Here is a 25,584-nt window from a genome sequence, read left to right as displayed (position 1 = left end):
ATGAATGCACCTTGCGATGACACGGATTACCCTCAGTGTGTCAACATGTCATTGGCCAGCAGGTACTCAGGGAGAGTTTGCAGCGGGGTGATGAACCAGCTGATGCACCCCCCCCCCTTCGCCTTGAAAACCCGGGGCAGCCTTCTGCTTTAAGATGCCCTCCCCCGGACCCGAGAAGTGGCCCAATCGCCCTCCTTTCCCAGTCACCTGATTCCATGTACTGCCATTTTACGCACAAGTTTGACTGATGAAAAAAAAAAACCCCGCTGTCGGCCTATCGGCAACCTGAACACAGAAATACACCCTTTTGTAAGAAGATGAGAAGGACCGGATAGAAAGAAGAAAAAAATAAAAAAAAAACCCGGCGGAGGTTGTGTGCAACCAGCGCGGGGAGCTGTGAGGATCAGACTTGGGGGGTTTGCGCTGCGATCTGTGCGCACATTCAGAGGAGGAACCGGGTGAAGAAGAAGAGGAAGAAGAAGAAGAAACGAAAGGGGGGGGGGAAGGACAATACTGGCTTTTTTTTTTAATCGTCTGTGAGAAATGACGCTTCACTCGTAGGGGATGCCGCATAGATTTGATGATAGTCACCGGTAGTCGGCTGCGATTATTTCGGATTCAACCCTCGTTCGGGCGCATCCTCCGGCACCTCACCCTCTGCCAGCGGCTATTTCAGGGACTCCACATTGTCTTATATGCAGGATCACCAGATCGGACATTGATTTATTCAGGGGTTACATTTGATTTCTGCAGCCGGACCCTCCTCATGCCTTCGACTGAATTTTAAATCGCTTCCCTGGATGTGACCGTCTCACGTTGAATTTTGGCCGCCGCATGAATTCTCCCACCGGATCCTGGTCTGTGTTCTCTCCGCTGTCCTCCTCCTCCGACACCCCCCCAATCCTCGCAGAGGGCACTACCCTCCTCCCTGCCGCTAAAGACATTTTGATCGTCCTCCCCGCTTCCCCCCCAGCCGGACTCGACCATCATCACTCCTCCTCCTCCTCCTCCTCCTCCTCCTCCTCTTCCTCCTCCACCTCCTCTGGAACATGTCGGGACAGTCTTTGACGGACCGGATCGCCGCCGCGCAGCACAGCATGACCGGGTCTGCCATCAGCAAAGCCGTCTGCAAGGCCACGACGCACGAAGTCAGCGGACCCAAGAAGAAGCACCTTGACTGTAGGTTAAACATGCCATCACTAGCCTTGCATGCATTGCTTTCCCTCACAAAGGGCAGCTTGTATAAACAGCATCTTATTATCCCCCCCTCACCCCCCCCCTCCTCTTTCATCCGGCCCAGTTATGTTTGCAGCCTCTTTAATTAGCCACCGTTAGATTAAAAATGGGTTTTTTTTACGCACGGAAAGCGAAACCCTCCTCAGTGTATCCAAGCAGTAAACGTGAAATCCAGGCGGGGGCACAGGCGGCCACTATCTGTGCATGTCATTCAGGGGAAATAGGCCACTCACTCTGGTACAGGCTAATCATATTGCAACCAGCCGCTTTACAGTGTATAGGCCCATCCATTATTAACGCCACTATCTTCAGCAGCACTATTATCCTCTGGAGACACCTCATGCAGAATGGGCTTTTATTCCTGCAGTAACATTTTTTCCGCTCATTTCCAGAAATCCAAGTTCACTGCCACGTCCTCTGCTGCATTATTATCATTAATGAATGTGTCAGTCCTGAGGTGCAGAGAGTCGGCGTGTCTGTACTGTGTCTGTACTTTGTGTGTACTGTGTGTACTGTAGCCGTGATGGTGGGTGTTACAATGGGGGCTTTTCTGTTTTTCCTCTCGGTGTCACCACAGATTCTCTTATCTTCCCATCCTGCTAATTACCTGCAGCAATTATACACACATGGGAGCGAGAGGATTCCTCACATGTAGATTTTGCCAGTGATTATTAGGTTACGTGGCTTCTCTGCCTCACCATAATTACTTGACATGATCGATAGAGAGCACGGGCAATCGATGGTGCTGCCAGTCAGACTCACATGGCAGGGGGGGTGCAGACAGACAGACAGATGGGCAAAAAGCAAGACGGCTGATCAAGGGGGGGAAAAAATGTGGATGCATCAGTCGGGGAGAAACAACGAGGCAGGTAGCCAGACAGCCTGAGAGTCAGTCATCCAGCTACACACCCAGCTAGTCAGCCGGCAAGTTTGGCACCGGATTAGTCAGTTGTGTCCACAGCAGAGGTGACACTGGGAATTCTGGGCCCCCATACCAGATTTGCCAGCGGGTGCTTCAACGCTATACATTTAAATTAGGGGCTGTATCACTTTGCAGGACTAGAAAGGCCCTAAAAGGTCCAGAGAGCTAAGTTTATATCTGCATTTATGAGAAAATAAGCCATTTAGTGACTAGAATTTCAACACATGGGTAATTACTGCTGCTTTGATGTCACACAAATCTGCTTATCATGACGTTGACCACCACCAAAGGGCTAATTAATGTGGTTTACAGAGGTACGGCTGCCATTTGTGAGGCTCGTGTTCTAGATTTTGTTGCGCCATTCTCAACAGGAGCAGCGTGGAAACCCCCGCTAGCACAGAAACTGGAGGATTTCTACAGAGAGCGCTGACTACTGACCTAATTTCTGCAGAAAATCGAGCCAGTTGATGATTCCAAATGAAGTATTGTGTGTAAAAGGCATATAATCAGATGAAGTGCACGGTTATTGGTTTACTACTGCTTATTACCAAGCCGCAGTTTGAGAAGACCTTGTTACGAGTGCAGATATTAAATGCCAGAAGGTCGTCCACCTTTGTCACCCGCCATGAGTCAGAGATTCTCGGAATCCATAGCGATTGTCTCTCAGATATTCTGAAAATAGCAGAGGGCATTTATGTGACAAATTGTCATCTAACAAAGTGGTGATAAAATGGTTTGTACCACCACTCTGGAGAATGACGGCGTTTCTCTCACAATGAGTCAGGTTGTCCTGGTCGAGGCGGTTACATCAGGCGTGTGTTGTTCTGATCCCAATCTTATTCTGATCATTTGTAGAATAAAACGCTCCGAAGCAGAAACTGCTGGCTTGGCTGCGTTCACCCCTCCTGGAAGCTCGAATTGAGTTTTTAGTTGAATGAGTGTTTTGTTGTATAGCCATTCAAATGCAGCTGTTCTAATATCCACGGCTAGCTTCCACAATGTATATTTCCTGTAAGAGTTCCTCTCCTCTCTACACAGGAAATGATATACAGTTTTCTATCCGTCTTTTATTGAGAGGTGAAACTGCACTTTATGGTTAAAGAAGGGCGCAGGAAGACGGTTTGTTTGTTATCAGGAAGACGCTAATGGCACTAATCCCTCCACTGTCTGGGAGGACCAATTGGAGTCGAAGTGAATAAAGATCGGAAAGAAAAAAAAAGATATAAACTCCACAGCTCCCGGGAGATCCTGGTGAGGCGGCTGTACAACACTGTGGGTCAATGTCAGGTCTGAGAGCTCAGATATGTGTGACCCACATTGTCTCGGTGCAACTCACCCGAACCACCACTGGATTTGAGGATTTTCTTATTGTTGTAAAATAGGATTTAGTATTATTGAGTAAAAGGAAGGGTGGAAGGATCCTCGGCAGGAATTCAAATCAGTTTGGGGTTTTGTCCCAGAAGTGGCAGAAAACATAAAAATCTCACTGACATTTGTAATAACTATTCTAGTAACATTAATAATTTAAAATACAGCTTTGGAAGTAAGCCTTTTATGAGGGAGTGGTTCAGTTCATATATTTAGATCAGGGAGGACATTTTCTTTTAATTGTCTTAGTTTATTTCCTATTTCTGAGATGAGCAACAGTTAATAAACACCATTACCCACAATACCTAGGTTTGACAGAGCCCACAAGTTAAGGGGCCGGGTGAGGTGAACAGGTTTGTAGACAGCAGAGATTACAGATTCCAAAAAATTAAGCATGCCACGCAATTGAAAAGTTTCATACGAGCTGTTTTTGTTTAACATGCTCACAAATTAATTGTTTTACTTTAATCTGTTTAATTCTGTATTCAATGTGTAGTATGATTTTTCCAGGAATGTGAAAAATAAACCCCGGCAACATGCCTCATTTTCTCAGTAGGACATCTATAATGTAACTCCCATGAAAAAGTACTGCAGCTCCTTATGTCATTGCATCCTTGTTTTATATCCAAAACATTTCAGAACAACTCATCTTTTTGAATCTTTCCCCTGCGACCCCTCAACTTGCTCCAGGACTCTCTTCTGTCATTAAACCCACAAACGTATATGGTTTCTGGGCAATGTTACATGTCGATAAAAGCCATAAATATCAAATAAACACTGAAATTAAATACAAACTAGTGTCTTTATGTAAAAACATGAAGTGAGCCATACTCTTCAGAAGAAAGGCTGTGTTCTAGGGCTTTGCTAAACTGTCAAATGCCAACATGACAAACAATAAATGAACGTTTTTTTCTTCCTGCTGGAACAGAACTCAAAGGTTCCACTTTCATAATGATAATGAAACAGATGCTACTGACAGAGTTGCCTGTCAGTAGCATTTAAAGTCTTCCTCCTTTGGTGAAAACCAGAGAAAAAATTATCTTTAGAGAGATTTGTTTTATACATCAAATGCACCTGGGCAGAGATTCTGGACTGGATGACCTCATCGGAGAGGTTTGATGAATACAGACAACATTTCAATTACATTTAAAATTTACTCGACATGTTATCGATCCATTCTTTCTGAGGCACTGTGGGAAGAAAAGATAAATGGCTGTACCACTCCTCCGAATACAAAACATGATAAATCAAAAGCAACGCTGGTCATTGAAGCTAGTCAGAGGGTCGTGACCTTGACAGACTGGTCGGTGACATAAACGGCCAGGGTTGATTATTCACTACCCACAGCAAATGACCAGCACGACACACAGAGTTATGGGATTTCACTCTCACTGGACAATATTCTGCATGGCTGAGATAGTCGAGCGCGGCAATAGAAAACCAGATTTATCTGCCGTGGAATAGTAATCAGGCCAAAAATGACCTCCTTCCCTGAAAGCACAGTCATCTGTGTTATTCGGCATTTGATTTCTGTGGTCGTGTGTCATGGCCGCAGCAGATATGTATTCTACACGTTTGCCAAAGAAAATACAATGTGTTGATAAGAAGTGCGAACCCTCTGCACCGCAACAGGCACATTTATGGCATATTAGTCAAATGAAGAAGCTGAAATGACTCATGTGTGGTCTGCCTTGACGTAAACACACAAAATGAGTGAATGAATAATCCTCCTCATTTACTCCCACATCCATGTGTGTCATTACAACAACCTGTTCTTCTGTTTCAGGTCCCGCAAATTACTCATTCTATCTGACGCCAAGGTCTTAAAGGATATCGAATAGAGTTTTTATTACATTTTACAGGGAGTCTCTTTACGAGGGGGGAAATCTCTCCAGCCACACATACTTTAAAACACTGGTCTTTTATTTTATCCTAACTAGCTTGACAAAAATCCTAAATTTTAATTTGATGATGCTTCATATCATCATCAGTCTTTGCATAAATGTTTACAGCACTGATATCCCAGCGCTTATTTGTAATTGTGTTATTGACGTGGACTGCAGCTTATCAATAATCCCAGCCGGCAATCATACCGTCAATACTTCATTACATCCCTGCACCGAATAAATCCTAGATGATGTATTATCACATCGAGGCGGACACAGCATGGGCAGCTCTATTATTTAGGTGTAATTGTGTTTAAGTAGAGGCATACTTGTTTTGCAGTTATTCGCCTGAAAGTAAACGATATCTTTAAATCTGTAACAAATGATTTTGATTGTGTCCCCAACAGTTGATGCAGCGAACTCGTTGACATTCTCATTTTTTCTTAAGTTCCTGTATCAGACCAGACAGAGAGCGGAGCGGGATCCAGTAAATCCCAGAATTGTTTTAACACTCTGTTGAATTTCTTCTGGTCTAAATAAACGAACAAGAGTAAAACAGTAGAAATCTGTAGGAAATATGCCACAAAATGTAACCATGTCTCCACGGAAACAAACAATATAACAATTTTGTGAGCATTTAAACAGACAATAAATAGCCTCAAATATTGTGAGGCTGCCAATTTACCCGACATGTTTGATCCTAATTAGCTTAACCAAAGCATTCCACTGTTGTTTATAACAATCAAAACGGCAATAACCACTGGAGCAAAAGTTAGAGGACCATTAAAGTCTTTAGGATCCAGACTGGACCAAAGTGGTGGAGCAACACTGTCACTAGCGCGGCGAAAAATAGCGTGCGGCACGTCCAGCTCACTAAAGTGTGTGTTGACTTTTGACAGGAAACATTAATTAGTTGGAATCAATATGGTCCCAGTAATTATTGAGCCAGAAGGAAATTCACAAACAGGCCATTAGCGATGTGTAAAGCATGACTGAACGCCACCATTAGCATGTGCGATTGTGATATTAATGCCCTGAGATCTAATTAGGTGAGGGGACTTTGAAAAACACAAATTCCTCCGAGCAAAAATTAGACACATAATGTGGTGACTCCAGGGTGTGGTCATTTAAATGTACAGTCAAAGATCTACAATGACCAGGTGTAAATATATGCATTGTTTTCTAGGTGTTACAGACACTAACTGAGTGCTGGTCTGACAGCCGATGCAGAGTTCAATCAATATCTCCACAGAACCTGCTGCTTGTGTCGTTGTCACTGAGCTTTTCACACTTAAATACAACAAAGTGAAGATGAACAGTATTCGAAACTTTAGCTGCAGTGAATTGCTGGTGCTTCAGATGCCATTGACATTCATTAAACTTTAACCAACTGGGACTCAGAGTTCTTCTCCACTCCTTCCCTCAGTGGTTTCACTGGCTGCACCACAGCATTTTGCTTTACTTTGTTCGTTTGTCATCTTTTGTCAAATTCAAGTAAAATTGTTTCTCATCTTGAATGTTTCTTTACAATATTCACTTGTTTTTTTATCTGATCTGATCAAATTTAAGATTGATCCTTTTATCCCTTTGTTCCAATGGTCATATATGTGGTTTACAGCAAAATGAGCTGAGTTTTAAATAACCTTAGTTTTGATGTATAACAACATTGCATTTTTTTTTTATAGCAGAATAGTGAGATTAATGTAATTTGTTTATTCAGGAGAAGACCATAAACTCACTGAACCTGACATTTTACAACCACTCACATAAGAAGCTTGTTTGTGCCATTTAAAGTCTGGCCCCTCAGTACTTTTTTGTTTAAGATTAAACAGATGCCAAACATACTTCACATTTTGTTCTCGAGCCAAAATCCTCAAGGAATTTAGGGCATTGTTTTACAATCTGGCCCAGTTTTACATATACTGCTGAAATCTTAATCCCCTCTCATCTGCATTTCACTGTTAAGAGGACATTGTAAAAAACATTATTGGAAACTTTATTCCTCTGCTTTTAAAAGAAATTATCTGTGTTCATTCTTTAATAACACATGGCACAGCCACACACACACACACACACACTCAGCCTGCCATTTGCCGTACCTTTGGATCCGACACGCACAGCAGACCACTGAGCTATTCTCCCTTTAGAAATCTGTTCCACGTTTGCTTTGAAAAGGCAATTTACACTCACGATGTGAATCTCAGAGGGTAAACGCTGGGGTCAAGTCGGTGTTGGTCCATTACCAGTCACAAAGATGCTCTGGATGGAAATTCAGTCTCAATATTCATCATCGGCCTATTCATTTGACATCGGTCTATTCGTTTTGGTTTGTAAATTATGCAGCCTCTCAGTTGATTGTGCTGCAATGGAATTGACCTTGTGATGTAACTTTCCATCTTGCGAGTTGATATTTTGTTGACATGTTGGTGGAGTGGGTAGTTAGCAGCGTTGAATCACAGCCAGGAAATAGATTTTTCGATACAGCAGCTCCGTGTATATAGCGTCTGCCATTAAATGATCATTTGGTCATTGAACGTGCGCTGATATAGAGTGAGTCAAAATTAATGTACCAGTCGATGTGGCTTCATTCATTGATTGATAATTAACTCAACCCGTGAGGTCTCTAAGGTTTTAAATGGTGACTTTTGGCTGCTGCTTTTATTCACAAGGACGCACCATTAGTGAACAGGCAGAGATTGAGTTTGAGGACACTGCGGAAAAAACGGCCACTTTACACATGGTCTCTCCCCTGCTGGTCCCAAATCTTCATCTATATTCCATGCTCTACTAATCAGTTGTTTATTTATGTGCCTCTTGTCCCTACTTGTCCAGATTCGTTCATTCAGGCTGTTTTTTTTTCTGTCCTGCAGACCTGATCCACTGCACCAATGAGATGAACGTCAGCATCCCCCACCTGGCGGACACACTGCTGGAGCGCACAGCCAGTAACAGCTGGATAGTGGTTTTTAAAGCGCTCATCACCACACACCACCTCATGATGTACGGCAACGAGGTGAGTCCAAACCACAGAGGTATGGAAGCCCAGAAAGGATAAAGATGATTTTTCAAAATATATTTTCACAATCGTGAGAAAATAGTTTTCATCTGGTTTCTTTTAATGACTAACACAACAACAATAGTGACATTTCTCTAGTAGTTATTCACAATATAGGAATATTTTTACATATTTGCTCATATTTGTATATGGTTTATTTTGAATATGCATACACACTTATAAAGCCACAAGTACCTTACCCTCCTATTTTAAGTCTTAATGTAGACAGGGATAAACATCTATAACTAGATTACATTGTTTGGTTATGAATTACTATTAAATAGTCACTTGACAGAAAACTTATCAGCAACATTTTAGATTAACTATTAATCAATCAAGGCATTTATCAGGAAAGAAATGCCAAATATTTGACTGAACTCTTAAATTTGCTAAAATAATTGTTAATTTTATATCTTTAGATATTTTTTAATTATTTTATAACCCCAATAATTGTTTTATTCATAGTGACAATAATCCGCACATTGATCCATGACTTATCTGCCTTCCCCAACCCACCCACCCACAAATATGACAGGGAGCGGCGTTTGCCAGTTGTCCAGGGCGAGTTATCAATCTGTCCAGACGCTGACATTTTGCTCACCTGGTCATCGTAATTTCTCTCCAGCTCTTGCAGTGAGTTTCTTTGAAGCCTTATCTTCCACGTGTCCAACAAGGAACGATGAAGTGTCCAGCTGACATTTCAATGGCCACTGAGGCAAATTGCCTGACTCCGCCGCTCGCTCCTACAAGAGCAACAACCAAAACATCAAACGAGTTAAACTATGAGCGTCTCAGTCTGGGAAGAGGAGCGAGTGCAACGATTACTGCGCGGCCATGACAGCCCACCCAAAGTACAGGAACAACAAAGGGTTTAGTGACATGAGTAGTGACATGTTATTCTTTTTTACAATATGTCAGGGATAAACTGACTGTGCCTGATCTGAAAAATGGTTTCGTTTAAAGCAGCATGATTTGGCATCTTTATTTATTTGAGTAAGAAAAGTTACAGAAATAAAGGCTTGATAAACAAAAAAAGGGGCATGTGGTAGTTTATCATTGGTTAGAATAAAACACGTTTTGGTTTTGTGCTTTCAGTAAAGGATTGTTTTTGTTTTGTGCATTTGATTCACTGTAAGCTCCTGGTTTTTGTGGACCATGTGGTTTTCGGTTTTTGCAGCCAACTCCACTTACACTGCCTGTGTCAAGTCCAGTTTTCTCTAAGGTCAAAATGTCAATTTCATTACTTTAAGTCAACAAACTCTGCCTCTGTGAGCTCTTATAAAGCTGCCACTCTTCAAATGAACTCTTCACTCACACACACACACACTGCTGATGTGTCTGCGTGGACATTACCTTGATATTGTCAGGGAGCAGTACCAGATAAAACACTAACTCTTCCCTCTATTCTCCTCTTTTCTCCATCAGAGATTGATGCAGTACCTTGCCTCCAGAAACACGCTCTTCAACCTCAACAACTTTCTAGATAAGGCTGCACTACAAGGTGATTTAATGCCATTTGGCTGTTTGTAAACTCAGCAGTGCTGTTCGTCTCACAAAATGACTTTATGTCACACTCCCCCTGGCTCTGTAACACCATCAATAAGCCTATTTCAGAGGAAAAAACACATCCCGGGATTGCAAAGCTACAAAAGTGCTTTGACTTTGTTAAAATGAGCTGTTTATGGAAAACAAACATGCAGTGTCTTTTTAATTGAATATGTTCAAAAGAGGAAAATGAATAAAGTAGTAAATACATCTCAAGGTGAAATGGTGCCAGAGCAAGTTGAAACATTGGGGGAACAGGTTTTTCATTAGGAAGTTAGCACACTTCAGATGAAAAGGATTATGGTTTTATAATCTGATTTGTCAACCAGGCAAAAAGTAATCAGTCTCTAACTGCAGCGCCCCCTCTCCCCTCCCCAGGTTACAACATGTCAACTTTCATCAGACGGTACAGCCGCTACCTGAATGAAAAAGCCATGTCTTACAGAATAGCAGCGGTGGACTTCACTAAGATGAAGAGAGGGTAACAAACACGCACGACTGACATGTCACTCATACATAAAGACATTATGGATTAGTTTGGTCAAAAAACATGTGAACGTTACTTTACACTCTTCAACTTAAAATGATGGGCTGACTGTATTTTGACTTGGAAGCTCGACTTTGTAAAAAAACTGATTTGATATTTTCCTGCTTTTAAAAAGCATCAGCTATGATGGCGTCAAGTGTTATGGGATAATGGTGAATGCTAAAACATGTAGTTTTACAGTAGCACAAGTAGAAAAAAGTCATTAAGTACGTGAACTGAACCTGTAGTAGCTATAAAGTTGGTTCACATTAGCTAGCATGAGCTACAATAAGCTACTGGTCATACTCATAGACTGTAAATAAAGTCTCCACTTTATCCCGTTGTACCAAAATGAAGCTAAAATATCCTGGTACCATCATTTTACACTTTGACGTTACGTAGTGCAAGAGTCTGGGCAATAGTGATCGCGGTGTAGAGTCAAGGTATTGAGGTCCTGCCGATACACGCGCTAGACCGCTCATGAGTCAGTCTCAGCTGTCAATCATATTGTTTCAGAAAAATCTGACTCTTTAGTTTGGTCCATGTCTTACCTGCTAACATGGAGGAGGTGGGATTTATAACCTATACTGCAGCCAGCCACCAGGGGATGATCAAAAATAATCTCATATCTCTCATCTTTATATACAGATAATGGGTCATACCAAACTAAATAAGGATCCAGTGGCAAAACCATCTGTTTTGAACTGAACATGTTATTATTACCTTCTTCTTTAATTGTGTGCATTTCTTCATCATTAATTCCTGTGTGTTTGCTGTATTTGTTCTCCTGTGCTCTTGTGTGTTACCAGAGCCGAGGGTGTGATGCGCACCATGAACACAGAGAAGCTGATTAAGACTCTGCCTGTCATTCAGAACCAGCTGGATGCACTGCTGGATTTCCAGGTAAACATGTCTCTGCATCTTAACAACTGCAGCCGTGTCTGTTCATACCGGGTATAAACATCCGTCCTGAGCGATGCGATCACAAATGGTCAGCGCTACGTTGCACACACACACCGACACACATGCAAACATTGCCATTGTACACATCTGTAAACTCAGACTGGGTAAAAACATCATATATTGCTCTTAGCGAACACAAATAATGGTGGTTGTGATTATTTGGATATGGAGCAGGAAGTGAGATCTGAGCACAAGTGGTCCCAGGAGACACATTCAGGACATTTAAATGCCAGGTGTGAACACACAGACTTTGCGCTGTCCACTTCTGACGGGATCTGTCGGGACAGATGTCAACACCGGGTGTGAACAGGGCCTGAAATATCTTGATCTGATCTTCTCCTCCTCCTCCTCTTCCTCCTCCTCTAGCCCAACTCCAACGAGCTGACCAACGGAGTCATCAACACAGCTTTCATGTTGCTCTTTAAAGATTCCATACGGTTGTTCGCTGCTTATAACGAAGGGGTCATCAACATGCTGGGTAAAGCACACACGCCACAGTTCACACACATACACTGTATATATGGAGTAATGTCCCTGTAAGAGTCGAGATCACAAGACCGTGACTCCACTCAATCTTTCTTCGGGGGGGGGAATCGATTTGTCCTGCTACTGTCTCTCAAAGTTCAATTAAAGGCGATAAAGATCATCTTCTTATCTCCAATTAATTAAAATCCAGTGAAGGGGAGAAGACCATTGCACGCCTTGCAGCAAAGTTCATTAAATGACTCATTACTTAATTGACCCGATCCTTATAGTAAAATAATTTATTTAATCACTGGATGATCAGGGACATCAGGACAAATCCAAAACAGAAAACACCCAAAATACTTATACCACACACTCATTAACATTATCATGAAACATCTCAGGGACCTAGAATACATAACAAAAAAGTATTTGTTGCATGTTTTCCTGTTTTTTGGGGAATAATGCTATTAATATGGTCTTATTATCCACAGAGAAATACTTTGACATGAAGAAGAATCAATGCAAAGAAGCCCTGGAGATCTACAAGACCTTCCTCAACAGGATGACCAAACTGTCCGAGTTTCTCAAAGTGGCTGAGGTAACGTCTGTTCGTCCTCCTCTGAGGAGGGAACGCAGAGTTAAACACCACAGGAGAGGGCGGGAATATCCGTCTGGAGCAAAAACTCAACGGTCTCCTCTCTTCTCGTTCTCACACTAAATATCCTTCTCTGATTTTTCTGATTCTAACCTGCAGCAAAAAATGCACTTTGACCTGTTGAGATTTGCTCCAGACTTCTGTTTCCCTTTGGGCTCTGATTTACGGTCGATATTTTCCAACCCGAATCGACCGCAGATCAGCGTCCAGGGTCTTCTTCTTCTCCCTTTCTTCTTCTCCCTAACCTTCCAAGTCTTCTTTTTGCATCTAGATTTTCTGTCCTTCTCTTGCCCTGACCTGGGGAGGGGGTTATACTCCGAGACAGCGATTAATGGCTGAGTTTTTAGCCAATCAGAGAGCCACTCATGTAGAGCTTCCAGCTGAGGGACCCCCTCGCGTGCTGCCTTGTTACATGCCTGCACTGCATGCCCAAGCAAGCTCCTCTATCACTCTCTCTGTCTCCTCTTTCTTTATTTTAATTCCTCCCTTTTCTTCAGAATATATATTTCTTCATAATGGCTGTTATTGTTAGCAGTTGCAGTCGTCGCTAGGCTTCACAGTGACTATCAACAGTTTTATCCTCTGCGTAGCATTTATCCCGTGCGCCATCTCCAAAGGCTTTCTCACTGCTTGGTTTGGTTCCCATTTGGAAGAAGGTTTGGGGTGCGGCCGCTCGATCCAAAGAAACTAAAAACAACAGCAGACTAACGTTGACTTTAAGGACCCATTCATTTTACCTGTCTAACAAAATGTGTGTTTGTCTGTTTGTGTGTCATCTGTGTCCCTCCCTCCTCTTTCTGTTCAAAGTCAACATTAGTTGAGTGTCTTCCTTTTGGATGTGTCTTTACCTCACGCAGTCATGTGACCTGTTGTCTGCCCTCTCCGCCCCTGCCTGTTCAGTCAGTCGGTGTGTGCTCGGCATTCATTTCAAACCCGTCTCCAGATCTCAGTGTGCGTACGCGTGTGTGTACTTATAAGTGTGCGTGCGTGCACATGTACTGTATTTATAGGTGTTTGTACGTGTGTGCATGTGCCCTCCTCCCCTCCTCCTCTGTTGTCTTTTGTTTGTTTTCCTTTCCAGCCACTGCATGAAGTAATGAATGCTTGGGTTTGATTCTTCTTTCTCCCTCCTCCTCCTCCTCTTCCTCCTTCACATGCCTCTTCCCTTTTTTTACTCTGTTGGGTTTTTTCTTTTTGGTTTACTCCTTGTTTTATTATTACATTGGGTTTATTTTTATTTTGCCTCCCTCCTCCCTCCCCTATCCCCCCCTCCCTCCTCCTCCTTTTTTGTGACACAGCGAGTTGGGATAGATCAGGGCGACAGCCCCGATCTCACACAGGTCAGTCCACATCTCATCTCAATCAGTCAATCAACCAGTCAGTCAACCAGTATTTAAATCCGTCAAGTCAATCCCATAATGCTTCATTCTAAACGCTCCCGTTCCCTACTCACCCTACAGACCTGCCTACACTGCAGCTGCCCCGTTCTCCTCCTCTCTTCTTCACTCTCCTTAACTCCTTCGCTTTTTTTCTCCTCTTCTGTCTGAACAGTCTAGAATAGAGAGGAAACAATAAATGAAGACCTGCAAACAGCCTTGAAGCACCTTTCACAATATTTAAGCCTAAGTGCAGGAATTTCATTTTTTTCCTCCTATTTGAATCTTTGCAGAACAAATTTGACTCCGAGGTAAGATTTTTTTTATGACTTTAAAAGCAGCGTTTATGCAGCTGCCTCTTTTTTTTCTATTTTAGATGTCCACGACTATGGCTTAGTATCTGTCTGAATTTTTCTCCAGCAGTCATTGTGGCATTTTCCCAGTCTAAATAATCAAGGCTTGTTTCTCATCATGCAAAATAAGTCAGCACAACTTCCTGAAATATAGTCCAACATGAGCAGTGTTCAGACCAATTTCCTGAAAAGATTACATCCCGTTGCATTAGCTGTGGGGAGAGCAGCGAATGGTTTTTTATTAAGTAGGTTTCTGCAAATATGACTTGGATAGGTGTACATAACGCCATCATAAGCACTGCACATCATGCAAAAGGCCTTAAATTCAACCTATTCTTCATAATTGGAATTTCAGCTCAAATCAGGTCAAAACAATGAGAAAGTGTGACTTTATTTAAATTAGCGTCATGTTTGCAGTGCTCATGAAGACCTTATATGCCCTTATTCAACAACATAATGACCCATGCCTATACTGAGCCCTAGATATGTGTCTGTTTTACTTTTAAACTCTTTAGCATATTCTAGATTTCTCTGAAGAAGGATATCAAGAATTCGCATTTTACTCTCTTTTCCCCCTTAAAATAAGTATATGAGAAATCTTTTCTTTGCTTGTTGTGTTTGCACTGTGTTCTCTTGGCGCTGAAATGTGAGACTCTGGGGGTGAAAACCGTGGTATCACATGATGTCAAAATGAACCCATCCATCCCTTTTGTTTATCAATGAAAAGTGGCTGGCCAGCTGCTCAATGTGTATACCTGGTTTTTCACCAGATGTTTACATTTCACCGAGTTAACTTCCTTGGTTTCCAGTCGGAGAAAAATGACGGCCTCTTGGTTACGTTGCTGCCTCATCTCCAAACTGAATCAAAAGAATGCTGCGTTAAATCTGACTCTTAACCTTAAATGGAATCCACGGGTTAACTCCTAATTTTTTGGACTGTGATTTACTTTCTGTGCGTAAGTGTGTTGTTACGAGAGCGTCTGTGCGCTGCTGGCGTCTGCATGGGCTGGTTAAACGGTTCAGAGATGTGTGTTTGTTGTGTTTCTCCTCTGGAGCCCCCGCAGCAACGATGCTCTAATCTGTCCTGACCCGTCAGTCCCGCTGCGGACTCGCTTGCATGATCCAGGGCTGACGTGTGCATGCTGGTCAACCAAACCTGATGAAACCAAATGCAAAAAAAAAAAATCAAAAAGTACGATGAGCTGTCCTAGAATAGCTAACAAATCCCAAGGTGATGTCTTAATTTTGCTGCTGCTTCTGTGTGTCTGCGCGTATCTTTAAGTGTGTGGAATAAAGTGAGGAGGTGACGAGAGGGGAGTGAGAGAAAACAATATGTCCCCCTTTGTCTGCTTGGCTGTGGTTCTAATATGACCTCCTGGCCTCCCCACACCCTTTAACCCCCCCTCCTCGCAGGCTCCCAGCTCTCTCCTGGAGGCTCTGGAGCAGCACCTAGCTTCTCTGGAGGGCAGGAAGCTCAAGGACCTGTCCACGGCCAGCAGGTACGATCAGATCAGAAAGATGCTCCTCAGATCTGTACTTGTGATCAATCTGCTAGTACAGTATACGTGTAATCCCCATAGGCAGATTCTGCTTGTGAATCTGCAGAATGTAGGTGAGGGACAGGATTTTTGGGCATGGCATTTAGATAGATAGATAGATAGATAGATAGATAGATAGATAGATGTACTTTATTGATCCCAATTTGGGAAATTATTAAAATTATTTAACATTTGTCGACACAAATGTTGTGCTAAAAAGAAATGTATCCAGACTGAAATCTGTCAGTAACTATTAAATGGAGTGCCATAAAATTGTACAGGCATTCCTGGCTCCCAGGGGGGGTGCAGTGTCTCAACATCTTTTCGATAAACTTAAATTCACTTTGGTGCAGACACAAATGTTGTGTTTAGTGATCGCTTGACGTTTCATCATCTGCAGCTATACAGTCGAACATTCTCCATAAATTTGATAAATCATTGAGTTGCTTTTTTTTCTTCCCACACCGAGCAGTACAGCCTCAGACAGTTTGGCTTAGTCTAAAAAATAAAGTGAAGGTTACAAAGCACTATAAAGTGCAACTCAATAAATAGAGCAATGAGGAACAAAACAAAGCAATCCATAAACCCTGCAGCCTTTGCAAAAATGTGTGTGTTTGTGTGTCTCCCCGCTAAGATCCAGCAACTTGTCCAGTGCAGTGTCCTCTCTCTCCAGCACTGGGATCTCTCTCAGCCGCATGGACGACAAGACAGAGGACAACAGACTGCAGCAACACAAGGCGAGACATCTGCAAGACATTCTGTAACACCCACCCACGCATAGAGATTAGATAAGCACAGTGAATACTACACATAAACAATACTGTGCTGAATGAAACTACAGTGAATTTTCTACAGTGCACACACCTTTTCACAAATCAACTGTTTGTGTGTGCGGTAAATACAACTGTGCTCAAGTTTATTTCATTTCCACACACTGTTGTTGAAGCTGAATGAACAAGTGCATTAATCCTGCAGCACAGTGAAATACAATGTGTGTCTCAGGCTGTTTGTCCACAGCGCACAGAGCTGCACAGAGCGCAGAAGTGGACTCACAATCTAAATCCCTTCTGCAGTTTATTTGTTTTTGAAGGCACAGGAAATGGACATTTTCAATGGCTACGCTACTCGATGCGACAGAAAAACTGGGATCTTTCTTTGACAACAACTTCAATCATGTTCTCTCGATGCTTTCCATGCAGGAGGACGGCCATAAGGGGCTCGACATTCAGACGCCCAACGTGTCCCCCGGCACCCAGTCAGTGGGAAGTGCCAACAGCAGCGGAGGGGCCACAGATCTCTACTGCAACTCCCCCATCGTACCCATCAACAACCAGTGAGTCCAGCGTACTCATGTCCCCGCACGGTGTCAACACTGAGGACAATGCGACAAATGCAAAGACTGTTTGTTTAGTGAAGAATAAGCAAAGAGTTTGTTTTCTGTATTGTCCGTGAACAAGTAGCCTTCAGTTTGTTGCTTCATTTTCATGCTTCCACACCCGAGACAGCCAGTTGCCAAAGGCATTATGATTTCAGGTTGTCCCTCCCTTTCTTGTGAACACTTTATGAGAAAATCTTTTTCCTTGTGGGGAATTTCTTCAAATTTGGCACGTTCACGTAGACTTAAAGAATAAGTGATTATATTTTGGTGGTCAACGGTCAAGGTCACTTATCTTGAGAACACTTCAAGAAAATCTTTTCAAATTTTGCACAATTTTTCCGTGATACTCAGATGAAGTGATTATATTTCAGTGGTCAAAGGTCCCTCTGACCTCATATGGATCCAGAAAATATTATATAGACTTAAACTGCAGTGGTTGGCGAAGGCATACAACCACAGGACAGTAATTCCAGTTATCCCACTGCGTCAACAAAAGACTGTCACTGTAAATCACATTTTATAAATAATTTTTTCTGGTTACATAAAATAAAAATGATAAACACAACTCTGCTCTCCGTCCCGTTTTCCTCCCTGCAGTGTGCCAAATCTGACCAGTGAGCTGTTCACCCTGCAGCCAAACTTCACCCACATCCAGACCACACACACTGTGCCCAACAATAACAATGCCTGGGGAGGTAGGATGTGCACACACACACACACACACACACACATATAATCATGGAATCATACAATGGAGTGTACACATAGGTGCCCTCTCTCTCTCTCTCTCTCTCTCACACACACACACCCTTCTTAGAGCTGGATAAGCTGTGACAGTGAGTTGTTTCGTGCGTTTGACTCATTTCCCCTCTTTTCTCCTTTACATATCACCACGGCAACCTCTGCGTGTCAGGTGACCTGATGAAGCCAAACCAACACACTCACATACACAGCCCAGGAGCCCAGTTGTACTCTGGGAAAATGCTGCCCAATGATTTGGATTCTTCATTAGCCAACCTCGTTGGTAGTGAGTGTCTCTCCAAATGTCCAGTCATCGCTCCCTGTTCCATTCCTGTTTCACTCTTCCTGCTCTGTGTTGTTTAGTTTTCAGCTGATGTTGTGTTTGTTTCTATTTTTTGTTTTCCCTCTCTCAGACCTGCAGTTTGGGGGGACGCAAGCGAAAAAGTGAGTGGGTTTTCCTCACAACTAAAACAGAGCCCTGAGCGAAACTCTGCTGTCTATTTAGATTGCTCACTGTTTTATCTCCCATATGAGTCACGATTTACAATTAGCTTCCTCGCTGCACCTGTAAACGCTCTGTGTGTGTGTGTGTGTGCATCAGGCCGGAGCTCCAGTGGAGTCAGCTGGTGGAGAAGAAGCCAACAGGAGGAAATGGCTGGCAGTCAAAGACAATGTGCACCAGCACCAACTGGACTCACACCGGCCATCCCATGGCACCTGCACCCATGCAGGTCCCCCAGATGGTAAATTAAAAGCTACGTTCACGTGGTCATGAAGTTCGGACATGCACACTTTACCCCGGGCACATCCTCACACAAGAGTTGTCAGTAATGATCCTGTATACAATCTGATGCCATGAATGGGACAGTTAAATGGGAAATTGTCTGTGTTTATAAATAGAAATGTTCTCATCTCAACGACCAATCAAAGCGCTTTACAGTACACACATTACACAGCTGTCAGGGGCAATTTGGGGATTCAGTGTCTTGCCAAACGACTCTTTGCCGGGGATCGACCCTTCACCTTCTGGTTAGTGGACGACCTCTGCAAGTCTGTAAATGTGTTTTTTGTCGGTGAAGCACTTAAAGTATTCGGTTCAAATTATCATCTTATCAGTGAAGTCGGCTTTAAAAAATGCTGGGTTATCTCATTCTGGATTTTAATTAATCAAATTTATACCTGTTTGCCAAACGTAACTTTGTGCTGCATTCAGGGCTTTTGAAGGAGCTCAGGCATGAGCCTGCGTCCTTTGTGCTCCGCTCTAATTACCCACACGTCTCTTCCATTCAATCTGGATTCATATTTTTAATTTTCAACTGATTGACCTCTCAACTCAAAACGGTCATTTGTCGAGCAAATGGATCGGAAAGCCGGCGGCATGGCTTGAATAGAAAGTAGAAGGGATTGGAACGTGAGGAATAGTTTAAGCTCTGGTTTTTCGTCTCTGCACATTTTGAGATGAATTGTTCTACGCAGACTTGCATTAAAAACCTTTTTTTTTCTCTTGTCCTTTTCCATAACTTTCCACAGAATGGGATGATCTATACTGGCTATGTAAGTACCTTTCATTATTTCAACCTTTTGCTTTACTTTGCTTTTAAAAAAAACTCAAAATGAACTATTTGGCTTATTGTGCTGCATTGGCACTGACTGCAAATTTACCACCTCAATTCAGCTTTACTACATGTTGCATCTATTTTTGTTGCTCACTTGAAGGTGTTGTGTTATGGAGCTGTATTGCTTCCACGCCAGAAACATTTAAACGGATCACATTATATCATGAAAAATGTATCGTAGTAACATGATGTATTTTCACATTATAACTCAATAATTTCATGTTATTACAGAATAGAAATGTATCACATTATGAAGTATTATGCATCACATTATAGCTTAATAAATGTCTTTATTGTAAATATCATGTTACAACGTGATTATTACAATAAACTTTTCATGTTACAACATGACACTGATCCCTTTTCCCTTTTTCTGACATGGCAGCAATATGCTTCCGTACTATAACAGATGGATACTTAAGAAAGTAAAAGGCCGACAGTATCAGGATCATGTTTGTAACTGATTCTTCTGTACAGACTGCAAAGGCTAGAAAGTGATCTGTTGTGTTTTTCTGCACAGGCTCCAGCACCAGTGGCTTTTCCTATGACGTCACCCCAAGTGCCTGTGTATGGAATGGTAAAGAACGGCCTCTCCTAGTCTTATCTCAGTCACGCATTCACAAATCTCTGATTAACATGCCGCAGGCTCTGGTCTAAGCGGCACCCAAATTATCCTGTTTGTTCCCTCGCCCATTATCCCACCTTCATGCTCTCTCACCTGTCGTCTCGCCAGCTCCCTCCTCAGATGAGTCATCAGATGGGGGGCGTTCCCATGATGCCCCCACAGCATGTCATGTACAACCAGCCGGTCCTGAGACCTACCAATCCCTTCGGACCCATCCCGGGGACACAGGTAACACAAACACACACATAAAGACACGCACCTACAGTGGATTCATTTATTCATTTATACACAGCAAGGCAGGGGGCGCTTGACCTGTAAGAGCTAAAAATAGACATAAATTAGACAATGGCGAAGTGTGATATCTCTCATTACGCCTCATTTCAGAGCAGCATTTTATGAAGGATCTGATGTCATCCGTTTCTAACTCACTGTCCACGTGTGGCGACAGACGACTATTGTCTCTATGTCGGATTCTGTAAATCTCTGGGTTGTTAAGAACCATCAGGGAAATGTACGCTGAAAAAAGAAGTTAACAAGCCCAAAAATATTAAAAAAAAAATAAAAAATTAAGTTATCAATTGTGTTGATATATATTGTTACTTTTAATTTGAACAAATTTAATTAGTTTGTGGATTTACCAATTTGAATTTTTTTTTTTCAGGTTAGTCCAACACTTTTCATGCTGAAACAAAAATAGATAAGGTGCAGAGAGACAAACTTCATTTCTTTATCCTCAAAATGACGGGGATGCATTTGAACATCCTGAATTGATATAAAATACAAGGACACAGCAGCGGTTCCTTCGACCACTGCTGCGTCTGTGCCTCGTGTCTATAAGTCTTCTGGAATCATTGATGCATTTATTTGTAGCTACACTTAAAGATTGATAAGTCGCTCTCTAGCTGTGGACCCCCTGGAGAAACAGGATGAATCATGTTGTCAGATAATTTGACCAGCGAGTGTGAAAAGTGTTTTTCACTGCGAATAACCATCAGTTGGTGCAGCTACAAGACTCTCAGTAGAATAAACAAGTGTATTTTGAGCATTTATTCAAAACAGAGCTATATAATTGCTCACTCACTGAGCATGTACGGCCCCTAGAAGCTGTTTTCTTGGCACTGCGGCAGGTAATATGCTTGTCAATAGATGCCTGAGCACTTGATGAGGTGTTTTGTTGAACTAAATTACTCTCTATTCTCACCCGGTCCTCTGCAGATGCACTTCATGTAGGGATGATCTCGTAACCATGGCAGCAAAGCTGAGAAAGAGAAGGCGAGAGGAAAGAGATGGAGGCAAAGAGTCAAAGAAAACAAATCCAGAACCAAATCCCAGTGCAGGAGGAAGGAAGACAAAGACAGAGAGGAAAGAGGGAGCGGAGAGGAAGAAGGAGAGAGGACCAGAGGATGGATAAAGGATGAAATGCTGATCTCTCTTTCTATGTCGCCTGACCCTCTAATCTCCTCTCCTCTCTCCATGTGGCTACTGATCTCTCTGTCTTTGAATCCATAATGCCGGGGCACCAGAGGCTCCTCGTCCGTCCCACTCATCCTCTGTTTGATTTGCCAGTTCAGACGGCGAATACGTCCTGTGATGAGGCTACAAAAACTGACCGCTCAATGGAAGTGCAGACGCTCTACAGGCCACTTCCTGACCTCCTCATCCAGATAATTTCCTGTATTAAAAACTAACCCTCTTCCCTCTCCATCCCCCAACTGAATCAAACCTGGAGGACGCGCGCCTCTTTCTCCGATTGGATCGTTTCCTGGCACTTTACTCAATGTGAACTTTGCCAAGGGTGTGTGTCTGTGTGGGTGATTTTAGCATCTTGTTTAGATTGGTTCCCGGTTGCGTGTCATCCATCACCTGATGTCAGAAGTAATCGATTCAAATGCAAGCGTGCGTGTCCCTTTTTCTACATTTCAGTGTGCTGCATCAACATTTACTGTTTTGAGTCTTTTTATGAGCTCAATTTGTTCTTAATTGCCAACTTCACATTCAGAATCTAGCATGGAAGGATAATTTGCAGGCACGCTTGTGTATGTGTGTGTATTAATGTGTGTGTGTGTGTGGATGGATGGAGCTGTGTAGGGTAAGTACTGTACGTTTCTCTTTTGGTACCTGATGTCATTGCTGTGTTGCCAGGTACCAATGTGTTACTGCACTGGAACTAACTGAGGAAAGCACTGAGCCACAGCCAGGCATCATATTTGGATGTAAACAAACCTCTTACACTAACTTTGCTACTTGGGGATGTGCTGTACACACTGTATTCTGTTCTTTTTGTTCCTCCTCTACAGCTGTGCAATATCATGCAACCCTGTCACGTCTTGTCCACCCATCTGTAGCTTGTCTAGAAGCCGTTTCCTGATGAAGTGTTGTACCTCTTGTGTGTCCACATCAGGTTTCTGTACAGAATGTTGTCTTTTTTTTTGTTCTTTTTCACCATGTTCTGTTAGACCCGTACTGCTCTTAAAGTAGGGAAAAATGCACTGAGAGCCAGATAGAGACGTGACTGGATATTAGTTAGATGATTCCCAGTCTTGCCAATCAGAAAAGGTCTAACTCTCAATTGTAAGATGTCCTCCCTGTTATGAGCATTCGTCCTTTACAAAAATTAGTCTCTTGAGAAGTCCTCTATGCACTCCAGAAAAACTGGGTAGGTGTTATTACAGCAGCAGACGTCTCATCTCTCAACAATTGGAGGAATTAAAAGATTTCGCCAGCACAGAAGAAAGTTGGTTAATGTAGTGTTAACATTTGTGGACAGGATTGTTATAAGGTCAGTTGGAGGAGACAAGTGAAGACCAGACTGTCGGAAAGCCACTGAGGGAATCGTCTGCCGGTCACGACCCGAGTATTGCCTGCAGTGAAAACGCACAGATTAATTCAGACAGCCGGAGGCGGGGAGGCTTTAATGAGACGTTTAATGTTAATGTGGCTTTTCTCGCAGATCCAAGGTCAAGTTAAACCCACAGACGGACGATATATATATATCCTTATATATATATATATAGCACAAACCTCTTAGGAGGGAACAATGCTCTGCTGCACAAAAACCTAAAATCATTGCTGGGATGTACAGTTATAGGGGCAATAATTAACTGGGGTTGAAGTCGTTTTCTATTGATTGTGTCTGTTCTATGTACTGTACGTGTGTTTGTGTGCACATGCCTTCCCATAGAGATAAACAGGGTCATGTTGCTCGGTTAGAGATGAAAGGTCTCTAGCGAGCTGGTAGCGTGTACTAACTTAGCAGTGAGTGCTATTGTGACCGTGTCTCAGTCTGTACTACACCCCATCAATTCAAAGTGGTTCTAGGAACAGTCAAATGACGAAGAGAAATGCAAAACAAAAAGGCCAGAGTCGGCAGACCTGGAATCTCATAAAGTGAATCTGAGGTGAACCTCTCCAGTCGGATCTGCTCAGGGTGGTGATTTCTAACAAAGCCGCCAGAGAAGTGCAACTGCACGGTGCTGTATCGCACATGATTAATCCTTGAAATGTAAGAGCTGGATTTACGAGTCTACTACCAGCAGTGTGTTAGAAATCATCACCAAGCAGGCGGATAGTCTCTGAGGTTTCTAAATAAGCCGCAGCTGACATTTGGAAATGTCCTTTCGGAAAAATTTGTTGATCCAGCCCCCCCCCCCATTACTTGTTGTTCCAGTGGTTTGTCTTTCCCCGTCAGCTGAATGCTCTTTTCATTGTGCACTTCATTCCCACTACGCAGCTTGTTCCATTCTGGGCCAACCTCTGACTGTTACTGTGTCCTCTGTATATAGGTAATGCCGTTCATGTGTTTTTAGACGTGCTCTCTCTGTAAAGTGATCGAAGCCCCATTGGATGACGTTACTGTATGTGGGACAACTTATTGCTGTATCTGTGTTTGAATGGTTGTATTTTGAAGGTGTCATCATCCAGGGATGGGTAGGGGTGGGTGGGGTTGATGTTTGTGATGTTTGTGTCCATCTCGAGGAGGAAGGGGGTGGGGTTTCGGGGTGGGGGGGTGGGGGTCAAGGGTAAATTATCACAACTGGTTTATACCAAGAGTGTCTTCATCAAGGAGGTGGACAGGACAGGGTCTGTCCTCTTCGAAACAGGAACATTTTTTTGCACCAAAGTCATCATCAAAGCGCAGCTTCTTCTTATTCAAGGTCACAATGGATGGATGATATCAGAACTCTAATGGATTTTTTTTGTTGTTTTATTTTTAGACAAGAAAAACCTGTCTTTTTTTGCATGATTAAGTGTCGTCTTTTTATTGGCTTGTGTGCCCGGTAAAAGCATGACCATTGTGTGAACTCTCACTTACCGGTGTGTTTGGAAAAACGAGATTTTTTACTTACCTCTTGACATGAACCTTCATTGACATTCATAATCAACGGTTTTACAATGTAGGGTCTGTAACTCGTTTGAAGGCTGTCTCGCATGCAGAAATGCAACTTGCAAGTAACCCATCAAACTTCAAACCCAGTTACCATAACTGCATCTTTGTAAAACACCATGGATGTCAATGCCAGATATCACCTAGCTAGCCAGACATTGCAGTCTTGTAAAATCGCTCTTTATTAAAGCGTTGCTATTTTCAATACTTATGTTTGAATGCTCGCTCCTTTTTCATACTACGCCAGCAGCATCATGGGAAGTCGTGATTGAAAGTCAAAGTACTGTATCTATGTGTTTGGTCTGGTCCACATTGTGTGGTGTTTCTTAATGTTTGCAAAGTCTTGTCATGTCTGTCTCCATCAACTGGACTTAATAATTCCCAGTCGACTGCTTTACTTGAAATCAGGCTTGGATTCCCCAGAAGCTCCAACTTTATTTTGAGACAATTCCAGCAACCCAGGGCAGAATGTGTACAGAAGTGGACAAGGGGGTTTTCAGATGGGTAAAGTTTCCATCTGTCGTAACATCAGTTATGTCTCTGTACACTATATTTTTGTAGCCATGGCTTATTTATCAATTACATTTACCTGAATGACCTTTTCTTTTGTTTTCCTCTACCCTGCTAAATCAATGTAAGACACACAGCATGATCACTTTGAGGCTAACCAGCATCCACAGTATTTAATGAGGTTGGATTTAGTATTAGTGGTTTGACAAAACCTATTTCAATGGATGAGTAACTGAGAAAGTATTTTTCTCTTAAGTTTATTGAACTAAGATGAAAGGAAGATTTCTAAAACATTTCAGCTCCAGTTTCTTATTTTATAAGAGTCAGCACACACGATACTTCTAGATGCTCTCTAACTTTACAAAAACAACACTGGAGTGGTACTTACAATGGGTTGCTTGTAGTGTCGTGTCCTTCATAATGGAAGACTCCCGAGACC

The 25,584-nt window shown here is 42.6% G+C and overlaps 1 protein-coding gene across 2 annotated transcripts; it reads left to right on the top strand.

The window, feature by feature from the left end:
* Positions 1-275: 275 nt before the first annotated feature.
* On the top strand, positions 276-24,178 carry LOC118121878 (phosphatidylinositol-binding clathrin assembly protein). 2 transcript variants are annotated; one of them, XM_035178098.2, is made up of 19 exons: positions 276-1,179; positions 8,283-8,425; positions 9,893-9,968; positions 10,391-10,493; positions 11,348-11,441; positions 11,868-11,979; positions 12,461-12,567; positions 13,923-13,964; positions 15,767-15,852; positions 16,526-16,628; positions 17,091-17,224; positions 17,867-17,964; positions 18,183-18,296; positions 18,424-18,454; positions 18,612-18,753; positions 19,541-19,564; positions 20,147-20,203; positions 20,360-20,479; positions 21,467-24,178. In XM_035178098.2, the coding sequence occupies exons 1-19, from the start codon at positions 1,050-1,052 to the stop codon at positions 21,479-21,481; spliced, it is 1,731 nt and encodes a 576-aa protein (XP_035033989.1). In that variant the 5' UTR covers positions 276-1,049; the 3' UTR covers positions 21,482-24,178. The 2 variants fall into 2 exon arrangements, with proteins under 2 accessions (XP_035033989.1, XP_035033991.1); XM_035178100.2 differs by lacking the exon at positions 13,923-13,964 and having other exon boundaries at positions 277-1,179.
* Positions 24,179-25,584: the final 1,406 nt, after the last annotated feature.

This window comes from Hippoglossus stenolepis, chromosome 15, assembly GCF_022539355.2.
Source record: "Hippoglossus stenolepis isolate QCI-W04-F060 chromosome 15, HSTE1.2, whole genome shotgun sequence".
Classification (NCBI taxonomy): Eukaryota; Metazoa; Chordata; class Actinopteri; order Pleuronectiformes; family Pleuronectidae; genus Hippoglossus; species Hippoglossus stenolepis.
The sequence above is the reverse complement of the archived record's forward strand: the minus strand, read 5'-3'. Positions and strand labels throughout refer to the sequence as shown.

Excerpts from the sequence above, each read along its gene's own strand:
- LOC118121878 (XM_035178098.2), top strand. The coding sequence starts at position 1,050 with ATGTCGGGACAGTCTTTGACGGACCGGATCGCCGCCGCGCAGCACAGC. Across the intron at positions 12,568-13,922 it reads AGTTTCTCAAAGTGGCTGAG|CGAGTTGGGATAGATCAGGG; the intron begins GTAACGTCTGTT and ends TTTGTGACACAG. Across the intron at positions 15,853-16,525 it reads GACCTGTCCACGGCCAGCAG|ATCCAGCAACTTGTCCAGTG; the intron begins GTACGATCAGAT and ends CTCCCCGCTAAG.